The sequence below is a fragment of the Capra hircus genome, chromosome 24 (genome assembly GCF_001704415.2).
Source record: "Capra hircus breed San Clemente chromosome 24, ASM170441v1, whole genome shotgun sequence".
Taxonomy (NCBI): Eukaryota; Metazoa; Chordata; class Mammalia; order Artiodactyla; family Bovidae; genus Capra; species Capra hircus.
The window spans coordinates 3,967,962-3,989,231 of NC_030831.1; the positions used below are offsets into that span (position 1 = coordinate 3,967,962).

General features: G+C 45.7%; 1 protein-coding gene and 1 long non-coding RNA gene across 9 annotated transcripts in view; one reads left to right on the forward strand and one right to left on the reverse strand.

Annotated features, from left to right (window-relative positions):
- On the forward strand, positions 1-16,369 carry LOC102188994. 5 transcript variants are annotated; one of them, XR_001917166.1, is made up of 4 exons: positions 2-1,063; positions 1,266-1,304; positions 1,404-1,523; positions 2,768-3,124. It is a non-coding gene; the product is annotated as an uncharacterized LOC102188994 (long non-coding RNA). The 5 variants fall into 5 exon arrangements; XR_001917167.1 differs by lacking the exon at positions 2,768-3,124 and adding an exon at positions 15,937-16,369 and having other exon boundaries at positions 1-1,304; XR_001297230.2 differs by lacking the exon at positions 1,266-1,304 and having other exon boundaries at positions 3-897; positions 1,369-1,523.
- The window catches only part of CNDP1 (carnosine dipeptidase 1), a 25,558-nt gene continuing 18,591 nt past the window's right edge, over positions 14,304-21,270 (reverse strand). For 3 of the 4 annotated variants that reach the window (XM_018039543.1, XM_018039545.1, XM_018039542.1), the window contains exons 9-12: positions 20,074-20,238; positions 18,391-18,532; positions 14,729-14,876; positions 14,304-14,551 (exon numbers count right to left, since the gene is read on the reverse strand). In XM_018039543.1, coding sequence (XP_017895032.1) covers positions 14,476-14,551; positions 14,729-14,876; positions 18,391-18,532; positions 20,074-20,238 — 531 coding nt within the window. In that variant the 3' untranslated portion in view covers positions 14,304-14,475. The remainder of the gene's footprint in view (positions 14,552-14,728; positions 14,877-18,390; positions 18,533-20,073; positions 20,239-21,270) is intronic. The other variant, XM_018039544.1, reaches the window with a different exon arrangement.

A 21,270-nucleotide genomic window follows, 5' to 3' on the forward strand; every position in this document is an offset into this window, starting at 1 on the left:
ACTTCCGGCGGCTCCCAGGACCACTCGTTCGGGGACGGGGCGCCGGGCATCTTGGCCAGAACCCCGGATCTTGGAACCGGGGCTAGTGAAGGCCACATCGAGTTCTCCCTCCCTGTCCCGACGGGCCGGAGGGCCTGTAAACCTCTTGTGTTCAGTCTGGTGCCTCCTGCCGGTAGTCACTGGGCTGTGGAACAGGAAGTCCCGCCCCCTCCCCAAGTGAGGAAAACAGAAAAATCGGAGAGGTCAGTTGCAAACCAGGGCAGATGAGGGTCAATCTGGGTGGACGACTGGCGGCGTCCGACCCGGAGGGCAAGGCGGGGTTTGCGGGGCTCCCCAAGCGGATTCCTGCCGGACGGTCCGCCGCCCTCCCGACCCCGTGCCCACCAGTCCACCCCCGCTCGCCCGCCTTCGCGGATCCCGGGGGAGGCCGCCGCCCTGGGCCCGAGTGGGCCGAGCGGAGCCTTGCGCTGGTCTTGTGGGGACAGGGTCTCTCTGCCGCGCCGGGCGCGTGCGCGGCTCCAGGGACTCAGGAAGACCTGGCAGGCGCCTCAAAAAAAGGAATCCTCGGAGCCACGGGCCGAATTCCGATACTAACAGGGAGGCAGAGATGCCAAAGGTGGTTGTTGGCAGGTTTGGCAAGAGAAACCGAAGACACCTCGGGCGTTGAAGACGTCCCCGCCGAACCGTTTTTGTAAACGTGAACGGCACAGCGCAAGAAGGGTTAGGAAGACAGGCACGACGGAGCCTAGTAGCCACCGACCCCTCCTACCCCTTTCCGGGGGACTTCGGGAGACCTGAAGCTTACAGCTTTTCTCAGGAGACTCAGAAGTCCGGAGAGAGGACCGCAGCTTGAAAAGTCTGCAGAGAGGAGCGGGCCGCTGTGCCACCCCGCTTAGGGTCAGTGTAAGGACAGAGCTTGCTAAGGAGTTTTGACTTTATCTCGAAGATGTAGGGAGGGGAATTTCCTAAATAATCAGCTTTGTATAATTTTTAAGAAAGTGGAGTTTTTCCAGGATAGTATTACAATGATAGGCTTATCTCAACCTGCTGGATCAGATAGATGGTAAGAATCTGCTTGCAGTATGGGAGATCCAGGTTCGATCTCTGGGTGGGGAAGATCCCCTGGAGAAGGGAATGGCAACCCACTCCAGTATTCTTGCCTGGAGAAGCCCATGGACAGAGAAGCCTGATGGGCTACAGCCCCAAAGAGGGAGACACAACTGAGGGACTAACATTTTAACTTCTCAACCAAATCAATTCTCAAGGGCAGTTCCAGATCAGTGATTCTGAATCAGAACATTCAGGTGATAATCGTTTTTAAATAGTCATATTTTTCATAGAGATTATCTGGTCAAATTCTTGTTACAGTCTACATGAAGCCTCATGTCTGTCACCCACAACAGGAAATTGCAGTTTAGAAGAGTCAACTATTCCCAAGATCACACAGCTAGAAAAGGTGGACCTCGCCTGTAAACTCTACAGTCAGCCTTTTCCAGTCCACCATGCGTCTTTTGGATGACAAGGTGATGAATTTATCAACAGTTACAGTAGCTAGCACTGTTTTCCATGTGGAATAGACATTCTGTTGATTTTGAGTTCTGATTTATCTTGCTACCTTTCTTTTCTTACCTTGGGAATTTGACATTCCTCTTCCTTCCTGGAGCAGTGTAAGCAAACCTGAGTTTATTTTTCAGTTCCCCATCATGTGTTATTTTACTGAGACAGGCAGGACCTTTACATTGTATAGTGACCTTCAGGAAGTCAAGTTGACTTCATTTTCCTCATGTATAAAATGAGTCATTTAGGGTAAAGTTCCCTTCCTTTTATATTCTGTTAAATGTAAATGGAGATGTTCTCAAATTTCCAAGCCACAGTAATACTGTTACTGTCAGTAAAACAGACTGTCCCATTAGATATTAATAACAGTGATGCTATGCATGCTAAGTCGCTTCAGTCGTGTCTGACTCTGCAACCCCATGGACTGTAACCCTCCAGGCTCCTCTGTCCATGGGATTCTCCCGGCAAGAATACTGGAGTGGATTGCCATGCCCTCCTCCAGAATAACAGTGATAGCCATAGTTTATAAAGCACCTACTGTATATCATGCAGTGTGCTAGAGAATCTGAGAATATAGGGAAAAATTGACTTTTTCTGTGTTTTGTTAAATTATATATATATGTATGTCCTTGTATGTGTGTGTGTATATATATATATAGTAAAGGCTTCCTTAGCTCAGTGAATCTGCCTGCTAAGGGGTCAGGAAGATATACTAGAGAAGGAAATGACAACCCACTCCATTACGCTTGCCTGGGAAATTCCATAGACAGAAGAACCTAACTGGCTGCAGGCCATGGGGTCACAAAAGAGCTGGACACCACTTAGCGACCAAACAACAATGCATATGTAATAAAACCCCTTTGGAGCATCTTTAAGAGAGATTTGTTAAAGGGGTTGTCCTTCCATGATTCCTGGCCTCCATTTTTTCCTGATGGGCAGAGGTCATTCAGATCTTTTCTCCCTTTTATATTTCCCTATATGTAATTTGTCATTTTTCTCAGGCTACTTTCAAATTTTTCTCCATATTTTTGGTTTTCAGCAGTCTTGATTATGCTGTACCTTGACATGGTTTTCTTCATAGTTATCCTGTTTGGAGTTTTCTGAGCTTTTAATACCTGTAAATTTATGTATTTCAGCAAGTTTGGAAAATATGAAACAATTATTTCTCGAAGTACTTTTTCCCATTCTCTCTTTTTCTCTTGAATTCCAGTTAAAGGATCAAACCTTCCCAGGATTGAACTGGGGTCTCCTGCAGTATGGGCAGATTCTTTACCATCTGAGCCACCAGGGAAGCCCCAGACATACATAACACCTGTTGATATTCTGTGTGACTCACTGAGACTCGGTCCTCTTGTCTTCGTCCTTTTTTTTCCCCACTGAGAACTTGAGCTTGGATCATTTTCATCAGTCTTTCTTCTATTCACTGATTCTTCTGTCATCTCCTGTCATGTGTTAGAAGCAGCTAGTGATTTTGTTTCCTTAATTCAGATATTGTATCTTCTAGTTCTGAAATTTCTAGTTGGTTCTGTCTATTCTACTTCTAAAAATAAAAATTTCTATTTCTCTACTGAGATTTCTTATTTGTTGACTTATTAAAGGCATATTTTCCACTAGCTGCTTTGACATTTCGTCTTACTACAACACTGGAATCATCTTCAGGTTAACCTTCATTTATTTGCTCTTTTCTCTTGATTATGAGTCATGTTTTCCTTTAAGTGTCCAGTAATTTTGGTTGTATCCTAAATACTTGAGTAACGTGGAGACTCTGAATTCACATGTTCTTCTGCAGAGGTTGTTGTTACTGTTTTAACAGGCAGTTATTTTGGCTGTTCATACTCTCTCTGTCATGATAGCAGTGAAATCACATTCACTTCCCTCCACCTTAGCCAGCAGGATTTAACCTGCCTCACACATACACAGCCCCAGGGTCACCCAGAGACTCAGGCAGACTGTGTGGAACATGGGGCTGAAACTCCTCCCCTCACCCTGCACTGATATCATAACCCTGGGGTTAGCCTTCTAGCTCCTCAGGTGTGGTTTTAAATAAAATTTAGATAACTGCCTTTATCTAGTTATAATTATTTATTTAAATTTGAAAAGAAGCATTGGTGACTTCCCTGGTGGTCCAGTGGGTAAGGGGATGTGGGTTTCATCCTGGGTCTGCCAGCTAAGATTCCGCATGCTGCAGAGCAACTAAGCCGACACGCCGCACCCATGACGAGCCTGCATGCCACAGCTAGAGAATGCGGACCCTGCTCAAAAGATCCCCTATGGCCGCTAGGACCCGATAGGTGATTAACCATTCTTGATGACTAATTTACTTTTAACAGTGTCATTTAAAGTTCTAATTTCCTTTAAGTTAATGCCTTCTGCTATTACATTCACATGCCATACAATAACAGTGCAAGTGTGCTGTGAACACTTAGTGAAGTTGCTCAGTCGTGTCCGACTCTGTGACCCCATGGACTGTAGCCCACCAGGCTTCTCCATCCATGGAATTTTCTAGGCATGAGTACTGGAGTGGGTTGCCATTTCCTTCTCCAAGGAATCTTCCTGATCCAGGGATTGAACTTGGGTCTCCCACATTGCAGGCAGATGCTTTACTATCTGAGCCACCAGGGAATCTCTTGTGAACACTTAACCACACTAGACATTTAAATGTAAGTTCTCCTTAAGTGCATTTTGGTGAATTTCAGTGTGGATAGTGAGATGATGTAAAACTTCATATTTTCTGTTACTCAAAGGCATAATTTCTCTGACATCTTCATTCTCAATAAGAAATTACACTAAATGTTTTTAAGTAAAACTTTTCCACATAATGACAATTTTTTTCCTTGTTCAATCTACCTAATCGAAAAAAACTGAGAAGCATTTATTTACTTATAACTGTTAAGAAATTACAGTCATTACACCTACATCCGTTCTCCACATGACACTGGAAAGAACAAGAATACATTACTTTGCTTCAGAAAATCTCCTGTATTTTTGTCTGTACTTCACTGATTGAGCCCTTGGACAGCCCTGCAAAGAAGAGAATATACCCAACGCAGCCCTCAGCCTCCCCAGGCTTTCTTCCTAAAGAGGAAAACTGATTCAATCTATTAAGAGGGAAGTTATCTTTCTTAAAGTGGCCAGTGTCTAAGGTGCAGATATTACAGGGTTGGTCAGTGGAAGAACAGGAATATATGCACAAATACTAGGACTTAAGTTTCAGTGCTTGTCATGAATAGCAGTGGTGTTATGAACAGGTAAACAATTCTGCTAGATTTAACTATAGACTACATTATCACAGAAACAAGTATTTCATCTTAACAGAATCAAGACCTCAAATCATTATTTAATTCTTTCAGTTTAGTTCAGTCGCTCAGTCGTGTCTGACTCTGCAACCCCATGAATCGCAGCACGCCAGGCCTCCCTGTCCATCACCATCTCCCAGAGTTCACTCAGACTCACGTCCATCGAGTCCGTGATGCCATCCAGCCATCTCATCCTTGGTCGTCCCCTTCTCCTCCTGCCTCCAATCCCTCCCAGCATCAGAGTCTTTTCCAATGAGTCAACTCTTCACATGAGGTGTCCAAAGTACTGGAGCTTCAGCTTTAGCATCATTCCTTCCAAAGAAATCCCAGGGTTGATCTCCTTCAGAATGGACTGGTTGGATCTCCTTGCAGTCCAAGGGACTCTCAAGAGTCTTCTCCAACACCACAGTTCAAAAGCATCAGTTCTTCGGCGCTCAGCCTTCTTCACAGTCCAACTCTCACATCCATACATGACTGCAGGAAAAACCATAGCCTTGACTAGATGGACCTTAGTCGGCAAAGTAATGTCTCTGCTTTTGAATACGCTATCTAGGTTGGTCATAACTTTCCTTCCAAGGAGTAAGCGTCTTTTAATTTCATGGCTGCAGTCACCATCTGCAGTGATTTTGGAGCCCCAAAAAAAGTCTGACACTGTTTCCACTATTTCCCCGTCTATTTTCCATGAAGTGATGGGACCGGATACCATGATCTTCGTTTTCTGACTGTTGAGCTTTAAGCCAACTTTTTCCCTCTCCTCTTTCACTTTCATCAAGAGGCTTTTTAGCTCCTCTTCACTTTCTGCCATTTCTCCCGGCAATCTTGATTCCAGTCCAGTGTTCCTCATGATGTACTCTGCATAGAAGTTAAATAAGCAGGGTGACAATATACAGCCTTGACGTACTCCATTTCCTATTTGGAACCAGGCTGTTGTTCCATGTCCAGTTCTAACTGTTGCTTCCTGACCTGCATACAGATTTCTCAAGAGGCAGGTCAGGTGGTCTGGTATTCCCATCTCTTTCAGAATTTTCCACAGTTGATTGTGATCCACACAGTCAAAGGCTTTGGCCTAGTCAATAAAGCAGAAATAGATGTTTTTCTGGAACTCTCTTGTTTTTTCCATGATCCAGCGGATGTTGGCAATTTGATCTCTGCTGGCTCTGCCTTTTCTAAAACCAGCTTGAACATCAGGGAGTTCACGGTTCACGTATTGCTGAAGCCTGGCTTGGAGAATTTTGAGCATTACTTTACTAGCATGTGAAATGAGTGCAATTGTGCGGTAGTTTGAGCATTTTTTGGCATTGCCTTTCCTAGGGATTGGAAGGAAAACTGACCTTTTCCAGTCCTGTGGCCACTGCTGAGTTTTCCAAATTTGCTGGCATATTTAGTGCAGCATTTTCACAGCATCGTCTTTCAGTATTTGAAACAGCTCAACTGGAATTCCATCACCTCCACTAGCTTTGTTCATAGTGATGCTTTCTAAGGCCCACTTGCCTTCACATTCCAAGATGTCTGGCTCTAGATTAGTGATCACATCATCATGATTATCTGGGTCGTGAAGATCTTTTTTGTACAGTTCTTCCGTGTATTCTTGCCACCTCTTCTTAATATCTTCTGCTTCTGTTAGGTCCATACCATTTCTGTCCTTTATCGAGCCCATCTTTGCATGAAATGTTCCTTTGGTATCTCTAATTTTCTTAAAGAGATCTCTAGTCTTTCCCATTCCGTTCTTTTCCTCTATTTCTTTGCATTGATCACTGAAGAAGGCTTTCTTATCCCTTCTTGCTATTCTCTGGAACTCTGCATTCAGATGCTTATATCTTTCCTTTCCTCCTTTGCTTTTCTCCTCTCTTCTTTTCACAGCTATTTGTAAGGGCTCCCCAGACAGCCATTTTGCTTTTTTGCATTTCTTTTCCATGGGGATGGTCTTGATCCCTGTCTCCTGTACAATGTCATGAACCTCATTCCATAGTTCGTCAGGCACTCTATCTATCAGATCTAGGCCCTTAAATCTATTTCTCACTTCCACTGTATAATCATAAGGGATTTGATTTAGGTCATACCTGAATGGTCTAGCACTTTTCCCTACTTTCTTCAATTTGAGTCTGAGTCTGATAATAAGGAGTTCATGATCTGAGCCACAGTCAGCTCCTGATCTTGTTTTTGTTGGCTGTATAGAGCTTCTCCATCTTTGGCTGCAAAGAATATAATCAGTCTGATTTTGATGTTGACCATCTGGTGATGTCCATGTGTAGAGTCTTCTCTTGTGTTGTTGGAAGAGGGTGTTTGCTATGACCAGTGCATTTTCTTGGCAAAACTCTATTAGTCTTTGCCCTGCTTCATTCTGCATTCCAAGGCCAAATTTGCCTGTTACTCCAGGTGTTTCTTGACTTCCTACTTTTGCATTCCAGTCCCCTATAATGACAAGGACATCTTTTTTGGGTGTTAGTTCTAAAAGGTCTTGTAGGTCTTCATAAAACCATTCAACTTCATTTTCTTCAGCGTTACTGGTTGGGGCATAGACTTGGATAACTGTGATATTGAATGGTTTACCTTGGAGACGAACAGAGATCATTCTGTCGTTTTTGAGATTGCATCCAAGTACTGCATTTCGGACTCTTTTGTTGACCATGATGGCTACTCCATTTCTTCTGAGGGATTCCTGCACGCAGTGGTAGATATAATGGTCATCTGAGTTAAATTCACCCATTCCAGTCCATTTTAGTTAGCTGATTCCTAGAATGTCAACATTCACCCTTGCCATCTCTTGTTTGACCACTTCCAATATGCCTTGATTCATGGACCTGATATTCCAGGTGCCTATGCAATATTGCTCTTATTTAACTCTTTAGCTATTACATTTTCAGTTAATATCCAAACTTGAAACAATATTTGAAAATTAATGGCCAGATGGCATTCACTAGATATAACACTAAATATTTAAAATAGTATTTAAAAATCATCTGGACCTGTCATAAAATGGAATTTGCTTGGGGGCTTGTTTTTTAAGTGAGAGTAGCTGTCGGTAGAAGACAGAAGCCAAGCACAGTTGCGTTATCTGAGCTTCCTTTTTAACTCTACTTCTGAGAATCGTGGAGCACATGCTCTGTTGAGCACTCTGCGCTTAGCACAACCTTCCTCAGCTCAGTGGGCCGTCGCCCTGCAGGAAACGCAGGGCAGCATTACCCAACCTTCTGATTGCTCAAGAGACATTCGAGTGAGGTCTGCTGACTCTGAGACGCTGGCATCTGATTCAAAAGTGCTCAGAATGAGGCCACATGGAACACGGTGACGGGAGCCATGAGTGGCTCATGGGCAGCTGGTCTGTGGCCCTGGCAAAGACTCCAGTGCAGCCCAGGAGACATGGGAGCTGACAGCAGTAATGCCCCAGCGTGACTTGTTTCGTGTGCTTTCCCCAGTACTCAGTTCAGTTCAGTCATTCAGTCGTGTCCAACTCTTTGCAACCCCATGAATCGCAGCACACCAGGCCTCCCTGTCCATCACCATCTCCTGGAGTTCACTCAGACTCAAGTCCATCAAGTCCGTGATGCTATCCAGCCATCTCATCCTCGGTCGTCTCCTTCTCCTCCTGCCCCCAATCCCTCCCAGCGTCAGAGTCTTTTCCAATGAGTCAACTCTTCACATCAGGTGGCCAAAGTACTGGAGTTTCAGCTTTGGCATCATTCCCTCCAAAGAAATCCCAGGGTTGATCTCCTTCAGAATGGACTGGTTGGATCTCCTTGCAGTCCAAGGGACTCTCAAGAGTCTTCTCCAACACCACAGTTCAAAAGCATCAATTCTTTGGCGCTCAGCCTTCTTCACAGTCCAATTCTCACATCCATACATGACCACAGGAAAAACCATAGCCTTGACTAGATGGACCTTAGTCGGCAAAGTAATGTCTCTGCTTTTTAATATGCTGTCTAGGTTGGTCATAACTTTCCTTCCAAGGAGTAAGTGTCTTTTAATTTCATGGCTGCAGTCACCATCTGCAGTGATTTTGGAGCCCCAAAAAATAAAGTCTGACACTGTTTCCACTGTTTCCCCATCTATTTCCCATGAAGTGATGGAACCGGATGCCATGATCTTCGTTTTCTGAATGTTGAGCTTTAAGCCAACTTTTTCCCTCTCCTCTTTCACTTTCATCAAGAGGCTTTTTAGCTCCTCTTCACTTTCTGCCATAAGGGTGGTGTCATCTGCATATCTGAGGTTATTGATATTTCTCCCGGCAATCTTGATTCCAGTCCAGCGTTCCTCATGATGTACTCTGCATAGAAGTTAAATAAGCAGGGTGACAATATACAGCCTTGACGTACTCCATTTCCTATTTGGAACCAGGCTGTTCCATGTCCAGTTCTAACTGTTGCTTCCTGACCTGCATACAGATTTCTCAAGAGGCAGGTCAGGTGGTCTGGTATTCCCATCTCTTGAAGAATTTTCCAGAGTTTCTTGTGATCCACACAGTCAAAGGCTTTGGCATAGTCAATAAAGCAGAAATAGATGTTTTTCTGGAACTCTCTTGTTTTTTCCATGATCCAGCGGATGTTGGCAATTTGATCTCTGCTGGCTCTGCCTTTTCTAAAACCAGCTTGAACATCAGGGAGTTCACGGTTCACGTATTGCTGAAGCCTGGCTTGGAGAATTTTGAGCATTACTTTACTAGCATGTGAAATGAGTGCAATTGTGCGGTAGTTTGAGCATTTTTTGGCATTGCCTTTCCTAGGGATTGGAAGGAAAACTGACCTTTTCCAGTCCTGTGGCCACTGCTGAGTTTTCCAAATTTGCTGGCATATTTAGTGCAGCATTTTCACAGCATCATCTTTCAGGATTTGAAACAGCTCAACTGGAATTCCATCACCTCCACTAGCTTTGTTCATAGTGATGCTTTCTAAGGCCCACTTGCCTTCACATTCCAAGATGTCTGGCTCTAGATTAGTGATCACATCATCATGATTATCTGGGTCGTGAAGATCTTTTTTGTACAGTTCTTCCGTGTATTCTTGCCACCTCTTCTTAATATCTTCTGCTTCTGTTAGGTCCATACCATTTCTGTCCTTTATCGAGCCCATCTTTGCATGAAATGTTCCTTTGGTATCTCTAATTTTCTTAAAGAGATCTCTAGTCTTTCCCATTCTGTTCTTTTCCTCTATTTCTTTGCATTGATCACTGAAGAAGGCTTTCTTATCTCTTCTTGCTATTCTCTGGAACTCTGCATTCAGATGCTTATATCTTTCCTTTCCTCCTTTGCTTTTCTCCTCTCTTCTTTTCACAGCTATTTGTAAGGCCTCCCCAGACAGCCATTTTGCTTTTTTGCATTTCTTTTCCATGGGGATGGTCTTGATCCCTGTCTCCTGTACAATGTCATGAACCTCATTCCATAGTTCATCAGGCACTCTATCTATCAGATCTAGGCCCTTAAGTCAGTTTCACCTAGGAACAACGTGAGGCAGAGAGCATAAAGATAGACATCCACGCCAGGGACAACCCAAAAATGCAGCTGCAGAACCGGAGGACAATGTCAGCGAGCAGTACTGAGCACCTACTGTATGCAGTGCACTGCGCTGGACCCGTGAAGTATAGAGATGAGTTGGAAATGGAAGACAGAGATGGGAGAGAAGTGTAAATGCTTTTTAAAACTTCCTTTCATTGGTCTCCTGCCCAATAAGTGAGTCGATTTCTCTCTGCTCTCTCAGTGGAACCAACCTGAAAAATACTTCCTTTCTGGCTCCCAAATCACAGCAGAACCCAGATTGTCACATGGCTCAGGGCCAGGTGGAAAACCCAGCTGGAGCTAAGAGAGTTGCGGAGACCCCTCATCACCCGAGGGCTGCATAATTAACTAGAGGTTGCAGGGCTCAGGAGTGCAGCAGGAAGGTAGATCAGTGAAGAAATAATAAACTTATAATTTATAATTTAGTGCTTTGGTAAAACTGATGTTACTTTGCTCAGAAGTGGCTACAACGTATCTTAACCACCTTTGTCAGTCCTCTAACATGAACATCCCTTTAAAAACACAAACGGGTGGACTCCTCTGGTGATCCAAGACTCTGGCTGCCAACACAGGGGACACAAGTTTGACCCCTGGTCCAGGGAGATTCCACATGCCCCGAGGAAGCCAATCCAGAGGGCCACAGCCACCAAAGCGCACGTTCCTGGGGCCCCCGCTCCACCGCGAGAGACGCCACGGCCGTGAGGAGCCCACGCACCACCCGGAGAGTGGCTCCCGCCGCCTCAGAGGCAGCGGGCCTGAGCGCAGCAGCGGAGACCCAGTGTAGCTGTGATACATTTTAAATTTTTTAATATTATTACAAAATACAAATTGGCATCATAAACTTCTTGTATATTTAGTTGTTGGGAACTCTGTGAAATACACCAGGTAGGTCCCACAAAATCCAAGATATTAGAAGATTCAGTGTAAACTGGTGAGCATAAACCAAGCTTAATAGGAAAGAATATCAACACCTGTCAGTACTTAACAGCTAGATTAATTTTTTTTAAGTTGTCTTTATTTGGCTGTGCTAGGCCTTCATCATGGCATGTGGGATCTAGTTCCCTGACCAGGGGTCAATCCAGGTCCCCTTCGTTGAGAGTGGGCGTCCTACCCACTGGACCCCCAGGGAAGTCCCAACAACTAGCATTTAAATATCCTCTAGGCGATGGCACCCCATTCCAGTACTCTTACCTGGAAAATCCCATGGACGGAGGAGCCTGGTAGGCTGCGGTCCATGGTGTCTCGAAGAGTCAGACACGACTGAGCGAGTTCCCTTTCACTTTTCACTGTCATGCATTGGAGAAGGAAATGGCAACCCACTCCAGTACTCTTGCCTGGAGAATCACAGGGACGGGGGAGCCTGGTGGGCTGCTGTCTGGGGTCGCACAGAGTCAGACACGACTGAAGTGACTTAGCAGCTTAGCAGCAGCAGCATCAGAGGAAGAATGCCCCCGCCTGAGCATCCTCGTGAGGCTAGGGCCTCAGCTGGGTCCCACATCTGTGACGCAGGTCAGGACAGGCCGAATTACTGGCCCTTGGGTCCAGCCATGTTAGATGAGGGGCAGCAAGTTTTAAAACTGACATTTCAAGAACCCATGAAGCAGTAGGATGTGTTATGCTTGTTTTCTATTTAGAATTATAAGCGAAATTTTTTTTATAAACCCTTAAATCCTTCTCCATTAATGTGATTTAAATAATGAATTTATAAAGATTAAATCGGCTTGTTTACATATCCTTGACTGTAGAAAAATTGCACTATTTTTTGTTTGTTTACACCATCAAATCCAATCAAGCCAAACAAGATGGTTAACTGAAATGATTAATGATTAATGCATTGGCTGATGGCTTTAAATTTAGACTGTGTTACTGATGTCAGAGCTGATTAGTTCTCTATCTAAAACTGATGCTATTAAGAGCTTTGAGCAGTTTAGATGTAGTCATTGAGTAAAGTTCCAGCTGGGTGAGAGAAATCCTATCAGGATGAATTTTGGCAAATTCACATGTGCACAGATGCTGAAGAAAAGGCAGGCCTTTACTGGAGGGGCAGGAAGGAAGACCAAGATGCAAGAGGGGCAGCAAGCTGGCATCGGGTAAAGAGGCTCAGAATTTCAAACACACTCATCTTCACCCAAGGAATCTCAGGGGGCATGATCCCACTGATATTTCTATCTCAGCAGTTTTGAAGAAGGAAAAGGGGAACAAGAGGTTAAGGTGGTACCATGCTGTAGTTGAGCTTCCCAGGTGGCGCTAGTGGTAAAGAACCTCCTGCCATTAGAGAAATGCAAATCAAAACCACAATGAGGTACCACTTCACACCAGTCAGAAGGTCTGCGATCCAAAAATCTGCAAGCAATAAATGCTGGAGAGGGTGTGGAGAAAAGGGAACGCTCCTACACTGTTGGTGGGAATGCAAACTAGTACAGCCACTATGGAGAACAGTGTGGAGATTCCTTAAAAAATTGCAAATAGAACTGCCTTATGACCCAGCAATCCCACTGCTGGGCATACACACCAAGGAAACCAGAATTGAAAGAGACACATGTACCCCAATGTTCATCACAGCACTGTTTATAATAGCCAGGACATGGAAACAACCTAGATGTCCATCAGCAGATGAATGGATAAGAAAGCTGTGGTACATATACACAATGGACTATTACTCAGCCATTAAGAAGAATACATTTGAATCAGTTCTGATGAGATGGATGAAACTGGAGCCGATTATACAGAGTGAAGTAAGCCAGAAAGAAAAACACCAATACAGTATACTAACACATATATATGGAATTTAGAAAGAAGGCAATGACGACCCTGTATGCAAGACAGCAAAAAAGACACAGATATGTATAGCAGACTTTTGGACTCAGAGGGAGAGGGAGAGGGTGAGATGATTTGGGAGAATGGCACTGAAACATGTATAATATCATGTAACAATCCAATTGCCAGTCTATGTCCGATGCAGGATACAGCATGCTTGGGGCTGGTGCACAGGGATGACTCAGAGAGATGTTATGGGGAGGGAGGTGGGAGGGAGGTTCATGTTTGGGAACGCATGTACACCCGTGGTGGATTCATGTCAATGTATGGCAAAACCAATACAGTATTGTAAAGTAAAATAAAGTTAAAAAAAAAAAAAAAAGAACCTCCTGCCAGTGTAGGAGGCATAAGATATGTGGGTTTGATTCCTGGGTCTGGGAGATCCCCTGGAGGAGGAAATGGCAATCATTCCAGCATTCTTAGGTCACCTCTCCCCGCTTGAGGGGAAGGTAGGGTGGTGTGCTATTTACAACCCACCTAAGACTCTAATTTTGGGGCTTCCCTGGTCGCTCAGCTGGTAAAGAATCCGCCTGCAATTCAGGAGACCTGGATTCTATCCCTGGGTTGGGAAGATCCCCTGGAGAGGGAATGGCTTCCCTCTCCAGTATCCTGGCCTGGAGAATTCCGTGGACTATACAGTCCATGGGGTCACAAAGAGTCGGACATGACTGAGTAACTCACTTTCACCAGTATTCTTGCCTGGGAAAATCACATGGATGAGGAGCCTGATGGGCTACAGTCCGTGGGGTTGCAAGGAGTTGGACACAACTGAAGCAGCTTAGCACATGAACACGTTTTAGTAACTCCTCTAGCAGGGAACCCACAGGGGAGTCACAGTAGTCAATGCAGGAGACCAACACATTCTTCAACAAGAGAAAGGAGACGTAAGAGCAAGGGTGACATAGGATGGACAGTCAGTGGGTGGAATGATTGTGTCTCCTGAGCACTTAGAGGCCTGGAACACAAACCAGGATCAGGCCAATGGAGCTGCAAGCAGAGAACACAGTCAGAGGCTTGTCCCCACCCTGAAGGGCACCGCAAGCCCAAGCCAGAGAGGGCTGCAGCAGGACGTGGGGAAGCAACTTGTCCAAGGTGGCTGTGACTTCAGAAAGGCGTGCAGCAGCGACATTAAACCATGTCCAATGTCTGTGCCTCAGAGATATTTTATTAGTGGTCCAAAAGTCCAGGGACACTCTAAAACGGGAGGGGAAACATTATTTTCAAGAGCAAAACTCTCTGGATATTTAGATTCTGTTCTTGCCCAGGGTCATGTGAGAGGGGAATCTGTTAGCAATTCAGACTGAGGCTGGAAGGTTCCTACCATGATGAATGCAGCTTTGCCATCTCTAGGAAAAAGGCAGCAAATAATTTGGATCCCTCTATATAGTTCCACCTAATAAAAGAAATAAGAGACACTGTTACTCCTGCTCAAATGACAGGGGGTTCTATACTTTAAACAGGAAGCCTTGATGATGCTCATTCCAACTAGAGGAGGCAGCCTGTCTGGGTCAGCGGTGTGGAGGCCCCGAGCTTGTGCAGGGAGGCACCAGCGCCCACGGGCTCCACTCACCTGTTGATCTTCTCATTCTGAGAGTGTTCTCCATCATCCACAGCACCCAGCGGCAGCATTATCACACTCTTCTGGGTGGTGTCCTGGAGGATCTTGGCGATGGGTATGGTTGACCCATCCCGGATCATATCTGGCTCTGTCCCAAACACTGAAATGCAGGAAAGGCAGGCATTTGAATAAAACAATGGCAAGACCACCCCAAGTAATCTCCTCAAATGTACTGCTTACTTTGTCTTTTCTTTCAAAAAAAATCATTAAAAATTTGATATTTGGGATAAAAAGCTTCTTGATTCCACATAATATATATTCTAAAATCATCAGAAGAGTCAAGAAGAAAACCACAGTTGTCTTCTTTACAGTTATGTACTTAAAATATATATATTTTGGGGGGGCTTCCCCGGTGGCTCAGTGGTAAAGGCGATCTGCCTGCCAATGCAGGAGACACGCATTCAGTCCCTGGTGCAAGAAGAGCGTTCGGTCCCTGGTGCAAGAAGAGCGTTCAGTCCCTGGTGCAAGAAGAGCGTTCGGTCCCTCGTGCAAGAAGAGCGTTCGGTCCCTGGTGCAAGAAGAGCGTTCAGTCCCTGGTGCAAGAAGAGCGTTCGGTCCCTCGTGCAAGAAGAGCGTTCAGTCCCTCGTGCAAGATTCTCTTCTGTGATTTTGCTTCGTTTTTCATTCTTGCTCTGTCACCAGCAACTTGTCCTCTAGCCTGGAAGGTCTGAACTTATCTCTTTCTAGACCTTAGGATATCCATTAATACTATTTCCTGGAGTACCTTGAAAGTTGAGTACACGTGCCACAGAGCAACTAGGCCCGGAGGCCACAACCATCGAGCCTCTGCTTTAGAGCCCGCTCGCCTGGAGCTCATTCTCCACCACAGGAGAAGCTGCCACAGTGCACAGCCCTCCCACCACAACTAGAGAGTAGTCCTAACAGCAACAAAGACCCAGAACAGCCCAAAATAAACAAATGTTAAAAAAAAATTTTTTTAATGTATTTTTAGGTTTTTATTTTGAACTAATTTTATACTTACAGAGAAGTTGCAAAAATTAGTACCAAGTTCCCATATATCCTTTCCTTTTCCTAATGTTAACATACAACCACTGTACAGTTATCAACAATAGGAAATTAACATTGGGGTAACATTGTTATTAATAGCTAGACTCAGGCCTGAAGGGAATTTTATCACGTTTCCCCTTTTGTCGTTCCAGGATTGAGCCCAGACTCCCACAGTGCATTCTGTTATCACTTCTGAGTCCCCTCTGGCTTATGACAGGTTTGTACCTCTCTTTGCCTTCCATGAACCGGACCCTCTTGTAGAGTGCTAATCGGTTGTTATGTAAAATGTCCTCCCGATTAACTTTGTCTGATGCTCTTTGTCTGATGCTTTCTCATGATTGGAAGTCATGCATTTTTAGCAGGAGTACCATGAGATGGCGTACCCATTTTTATGGTTGCTCCATGAATTAACTATTGGGAAAGTGGGACTTCTTTTGTTTTTATTTCTATTTTTAATCAACATATAAATAAATATCTGTACTCAACTATTACCTGAAAGTCTCAGTATTTGTGTACTCAACTTTCAAGGTACTCCAGGAAATAGTATTAATGGATATCCTAAGGTGTAGAAAGCGGAGAAGGCGATGGCACCCCACTCCAGTACTCTTGCCTGGAAAATCCTATGGACGGAGGAGCCTGGTAGGCTGCAGTCCATGGGGTCGCAAAGAGTTGGACATGACTGAGCGACTTCACTTTCACTTTTCACTGTCATGCATTGGAGAAGGAAATGGCAACCCACTCCAGTGTTCTTGCCTGGAGAATCCCAGGGATGGCGGAGCCTGGTGGGCTGCCATCTATGGGGTCGCACAGAGTCGGACACGACTGAAGTGACTTAGCAGCAGCAGCAAGGTCTAGAAAGAGACGAGTTCAGACCTTCCAGGCTAGAGGACAAGTTGCTGATGACACAGCAGGAATGAAAAACGAAGCAAAATCACAGAAGAGAATCTGCCCCAGGACTTCCTTATCCACAGAGCAAGGTGTGAAGGTGAATAAAGGCAGTGGACGTGGTTAGCAGAATGGTCCAGAACATAGACAGGCCCTAAGCTGTGTAAGCTCCCCTGCAAGAGTAGGTCAGGCCTTGACATTTCAATCACATGCCTCTCTTCGGTGGCAGTTCCTTTATCTTCCTAACCCTTCCTCCTTTTCACTCGGCAGTGGGGAAGATTATGTAGCTCTAAGTCTTGGACCTGTCCTGTGATGGTTAATGTCTGTGTCCCTGGACTGACCATCCTGGTAGAGAGTGAGGGCACCAAGGAGGTCTGGACCCCAAGTTCCAGCTCGCCATCATTAGGGGCGTGCCCCAAGGCCCCTCTGTATATAAACAAGTGTCAGTGTCTTCCTGTCTCACATTTGGGCAGACCCCCAAGGCCGCCCTGCCTTTAGGAGATCCCCCCATTTCGTAATTGTTGGCAATGTCCCACTCCTGTCGAAAAAAGGCTGGCTATTCCTTCTCCCCTGGCAGCCAGGGCCTAGACACGTGTCCCCTGCTCACCACTCATGGGATCCTATGAATATGAAAGTCAAAAGAGGTGCCATGGAGGAAACTACAAATAAGGTGCTCCCCATTTCTGGAGAAGGGCTGCTGGTTTTAGATACAGATGGGCTGGAATTGAGTTTCTCTTGTGTTTTGTGATTTTGTACAAGGAGCTCATATCCAGGAAGCTGCTTCAGTGGAAGCTCATGTTCCTGCCTTGGGGCTGTTTGCTCCAGCCAGGCAGTCCAGCAAGGGTTTTGGAAGAACAAGACCATACATGGTGGGAATTAGAGACCCAAACTCATTCCAAGATGGGTCCATGGTTAAACATTCTCATGGGGGGACCCTGTGTTCACCCAAAACCCAAGCAAGGAGGTTCAAGCTTACACATATACACACCCCTCTAGGGTGAGCCTGGCTCCTGGAGAATGCCCTGCCTTATGTAGAAGGTCTCGTTTTCTGCTTCTTGATGCCCTAAGACCATTAATACCCAAAGCGCCCTGTGACCAGGAAGAGCAAATTCCCACAGGGCAGCCTGGTGTCAGCTTGCTCATTCCACTAAATCTTAGCTGCTTCATGTTTAACCCCAGAGGATTTCCTTTACTTTCATGCAGCTTCAGCTGTGCCTTTAAAAGGATGTTTTTAAATATTAGTCATCATTTCCTGGGTCAGGAAGATCTCTTGGAAAAGGAAATGGCAACCCATTCCAGTATTCTTGCCTGGAGAATCCCATGGACAGAGGAGCCTGGTGGGCTGTAGTCCATGGGGTCTCAAACAGTCAGACATGACTGAGTGGCTAACTCTTTCCACACTCCCATCATTTCTATGAGCACTGGAGGTTTTCAAGTCCATCATTTTCCCCAAAATTCAAGTCTCCTAGTGAGCTTAAATGCTGGCTTTTCCACTAATAGCTGGGTGCCCTTCAGCAAATTACCTTGTCTCTTTGGGCCTTCTTTGTAAAATGGGGAAGGTAATAGGGAAGACTCACGATACCGAGCATTGTGCATGCTAGTACAGCCCGTAGGAAAAGGACGATGACACTGAGGCTCTACACTCACCTGCCTTGTCCACTGCTCCCCCAGGCACCAACCCCCCACGGTAAACTGGCAACTCAAAATATCTTAAGCCCAACCTGTTCTGATGGCTCTTTTTGCTGCGAGATACTGACGGTCGCTGACATTTGCGATCCACGGGTGCAGTCCCAGCGCCATGGAAACAGTCATCTGGTTGGAGCTGTTTCTTTTGGAGAATATGTATTCAAGATGCTGCTTCACCTGAAAGGCAACATTTTCAGGTGTAAGAGAAAGCTTCAAGTAATTCTCTCATACCGTGAATGCACAGTCATCTCTCATCAGGAAACGAATTAAACCTCAACCCAACAAATTTGAGTATTTGGGGCTTTGCCTGAGTTCTTCCAGAGGGCCGGCCTGGAGTGAGCAGGCTCTCCAGGACTGGAGGGTGAGTGGGGGGCTTCATCCAATGGGAGCAACACTGGGTCTCACTCCCATTCCTCCCTTAGACTCTCCAAGCCCAGCCCTGCCCCAACCTATCCTCTGCACAATGTCTGTTAGCATCTGGTTATTTGGAATTTTGTTAGTTATGAAACATAATATAAGTATAACTTCATCTGATGACTGATTGCCCTCTTTGGACTTATCAGTACCTTCATGACTATTTGGGGAACATCATGAATTTGGAAATTTCCCAGAAGTGAGAGCAGTTCTGAGCTAAGCTGTGAAGGAGCCTTGTCATCAGTGTCCATCTCTTCCCTCGGCTCTGTTAGCTGCTACTAGGGAAATCCTCCGAGAGTAACTTCAGACTCTGAAATAGCCCTTCCAGGGAACTCCCAGGGGTCCAGGGGTTGGTTGCTCTCACTGCTGAGTGCCCGGGTTCAATCTCTGGTCAGGGAACTGGGATCCCACAGACCATGTGATGAGGCAAAAACAAAACAGAACAAAAAATCCTTCCACTCTTGGCTTCAGCAGATGTCAGTGGACACCTGTCATGTGGCAGGAACCGTTCTGGGTGATGGGTCAGCACCCAGGTGGTCACAGCTGTGAGCAAAAGCAGAATGGCCCTGCCCTCCTGGAACCTATATGTTGTAGAAAGAGGGACAGTAAGTCCACAAAGAAAGGGAGAGGGGAGGAGGGAAGAGGGAGGAGGGGGAAGGAGGAGGGAGGAAGGGAGAGGGAGGAGGGGGGGAGGGAAGAGGGAGGAGGGGGAGGGAGGAGGGAAGAGGGGGGAGGAAGAGGGAAGAAGGGGAGGGAGGGAGTGTGTGGACGCAATCAACAATAAAAGGGAGATGACATGGGGACAGAAAGGGATGGGATGAGGTGTTTCCTGAGCGCATTTATTCAGAGTCTACTTTCCATTAAACTTGAGCGAACTGACACTTGGTGGATAATTTAGACACTGAACTCCCGCCAGATAGCATTGTCATTAAAATGGCTGCGTTCAGAGAGTGGATTTCAGACAAACTGATGACTGCGGCTGCGGGTTTTTCCGGCTCAATCCAGCCGCAGGCAGTTAGCTGCTCCATCTGGATGGAAAACCAATCTTGCCTTCATGTCTACCATTTAATCTTAAAATTTCCCATCACTCCAACTCCAAATGGTCAGTTATCTGACTACTGTAATTGCATATAATTGAGCAGAGAGATTTTCACCAAACTGAAATTTCTATCAGTTTCTTGACATTTGTTCCAGTCCCTTTTCTACTGGGGAAAAGAATGATACTTCAGTGCTAACAACTGAACTGCCCCCTTCAGTGTGCTGTGCAGCACTCGGACGCAGTGCAGAACCAGGCACGCGGTTACCTGGGTCTCCACCACAGACATATCCATGTGAGGGACTAGACGGATGGAGAATTTTCCCATGACTCGGCCAGGAATGACTGTTTTGGCTCCAGGCTCATGAAACGCACCCTCAATCCCATGGATAGAAAGAGATGGGTACCTCCATAGGTGCATTAGAAGTTCCTCCTATGAGATAAAATTATTTATTACAGAGCAGAATGTTTCATTAAAACCCAGCTGAGTGGTATCGCTTGTGTCACCAGTTTCTGTACGTCTGTGACACCGCTCACAACAAGCTAATTATCACCTCCTTACTGAGACGGGTCTGGACGACGGTACCGGTGGACTTCCCCAAGGACCCAAGACCTGCCTGAGCCGCTTCCGATGACCACAGCCCCTCATCACGCCAGCTCTGAAGTTTGCAGTTAAAACTGGGGTTCAATTATAAATTTCTGTCCCCAGCCATTCCAGTGATAACTTGTGTGCTAGCTGCATTTTGTTTTCTTTGACAGAAGCCGTCAAAGAAATCTGCAGACGTTTGAGCCAGTGGGCCCCAGAGAGCCAGTCTGAGCGAACAGATATACTTCCTAATAATAAACTCCTCACTTCTGTTCAGGGTCCCTCCCTCCCCTGGAGGCTCCTCCTCAGGAACCAGCCAGAGTGGCCCATCACTGGAGGGGCGGGCGAGTTTTTGTTTCTTAAAAGGAAGAAGAGAAGCAGAAGGAAAAGCAAAGAAATCTAAATTGGCCAGTGTGCGCATGCTCAGTCACTTCAATCGTGTCTGACTCTTTGTGACCCTATAGCTACTCTGTGGGACTCTCCAGGCGAGAATCCTGGAGTGGGTTGCCATTCCCTCCTCCAGGGGATCTTCACGACCCAGAGATAGAATCTACGTCTCTTATCTCTCCTGTAGCGGCAGGCAGGTTCTTTACCACTAGCACCATCTGGGAAGCCCAGATTTGCCAGTAGCTGATGCTTTTGGCTCTGGGCTCATTTACTACACTGAGGCAGTGATGGAGAATTTATGGATTAAACCCTAAAGCTCTAGTTTTGTCTTTTTAAAAATAAATTTTATAAAAGAACACTTAGGGATCTTGAAACTGAAATAATCTCAGCCTATCTCAATCTCTAAATAGACAGGAAGCTCAACTCACTGGCTGAGGCTGGCATGGGGTTGAGTCTCATAAACCGACTGGAAACACAGGGCCGTGAGTCAGG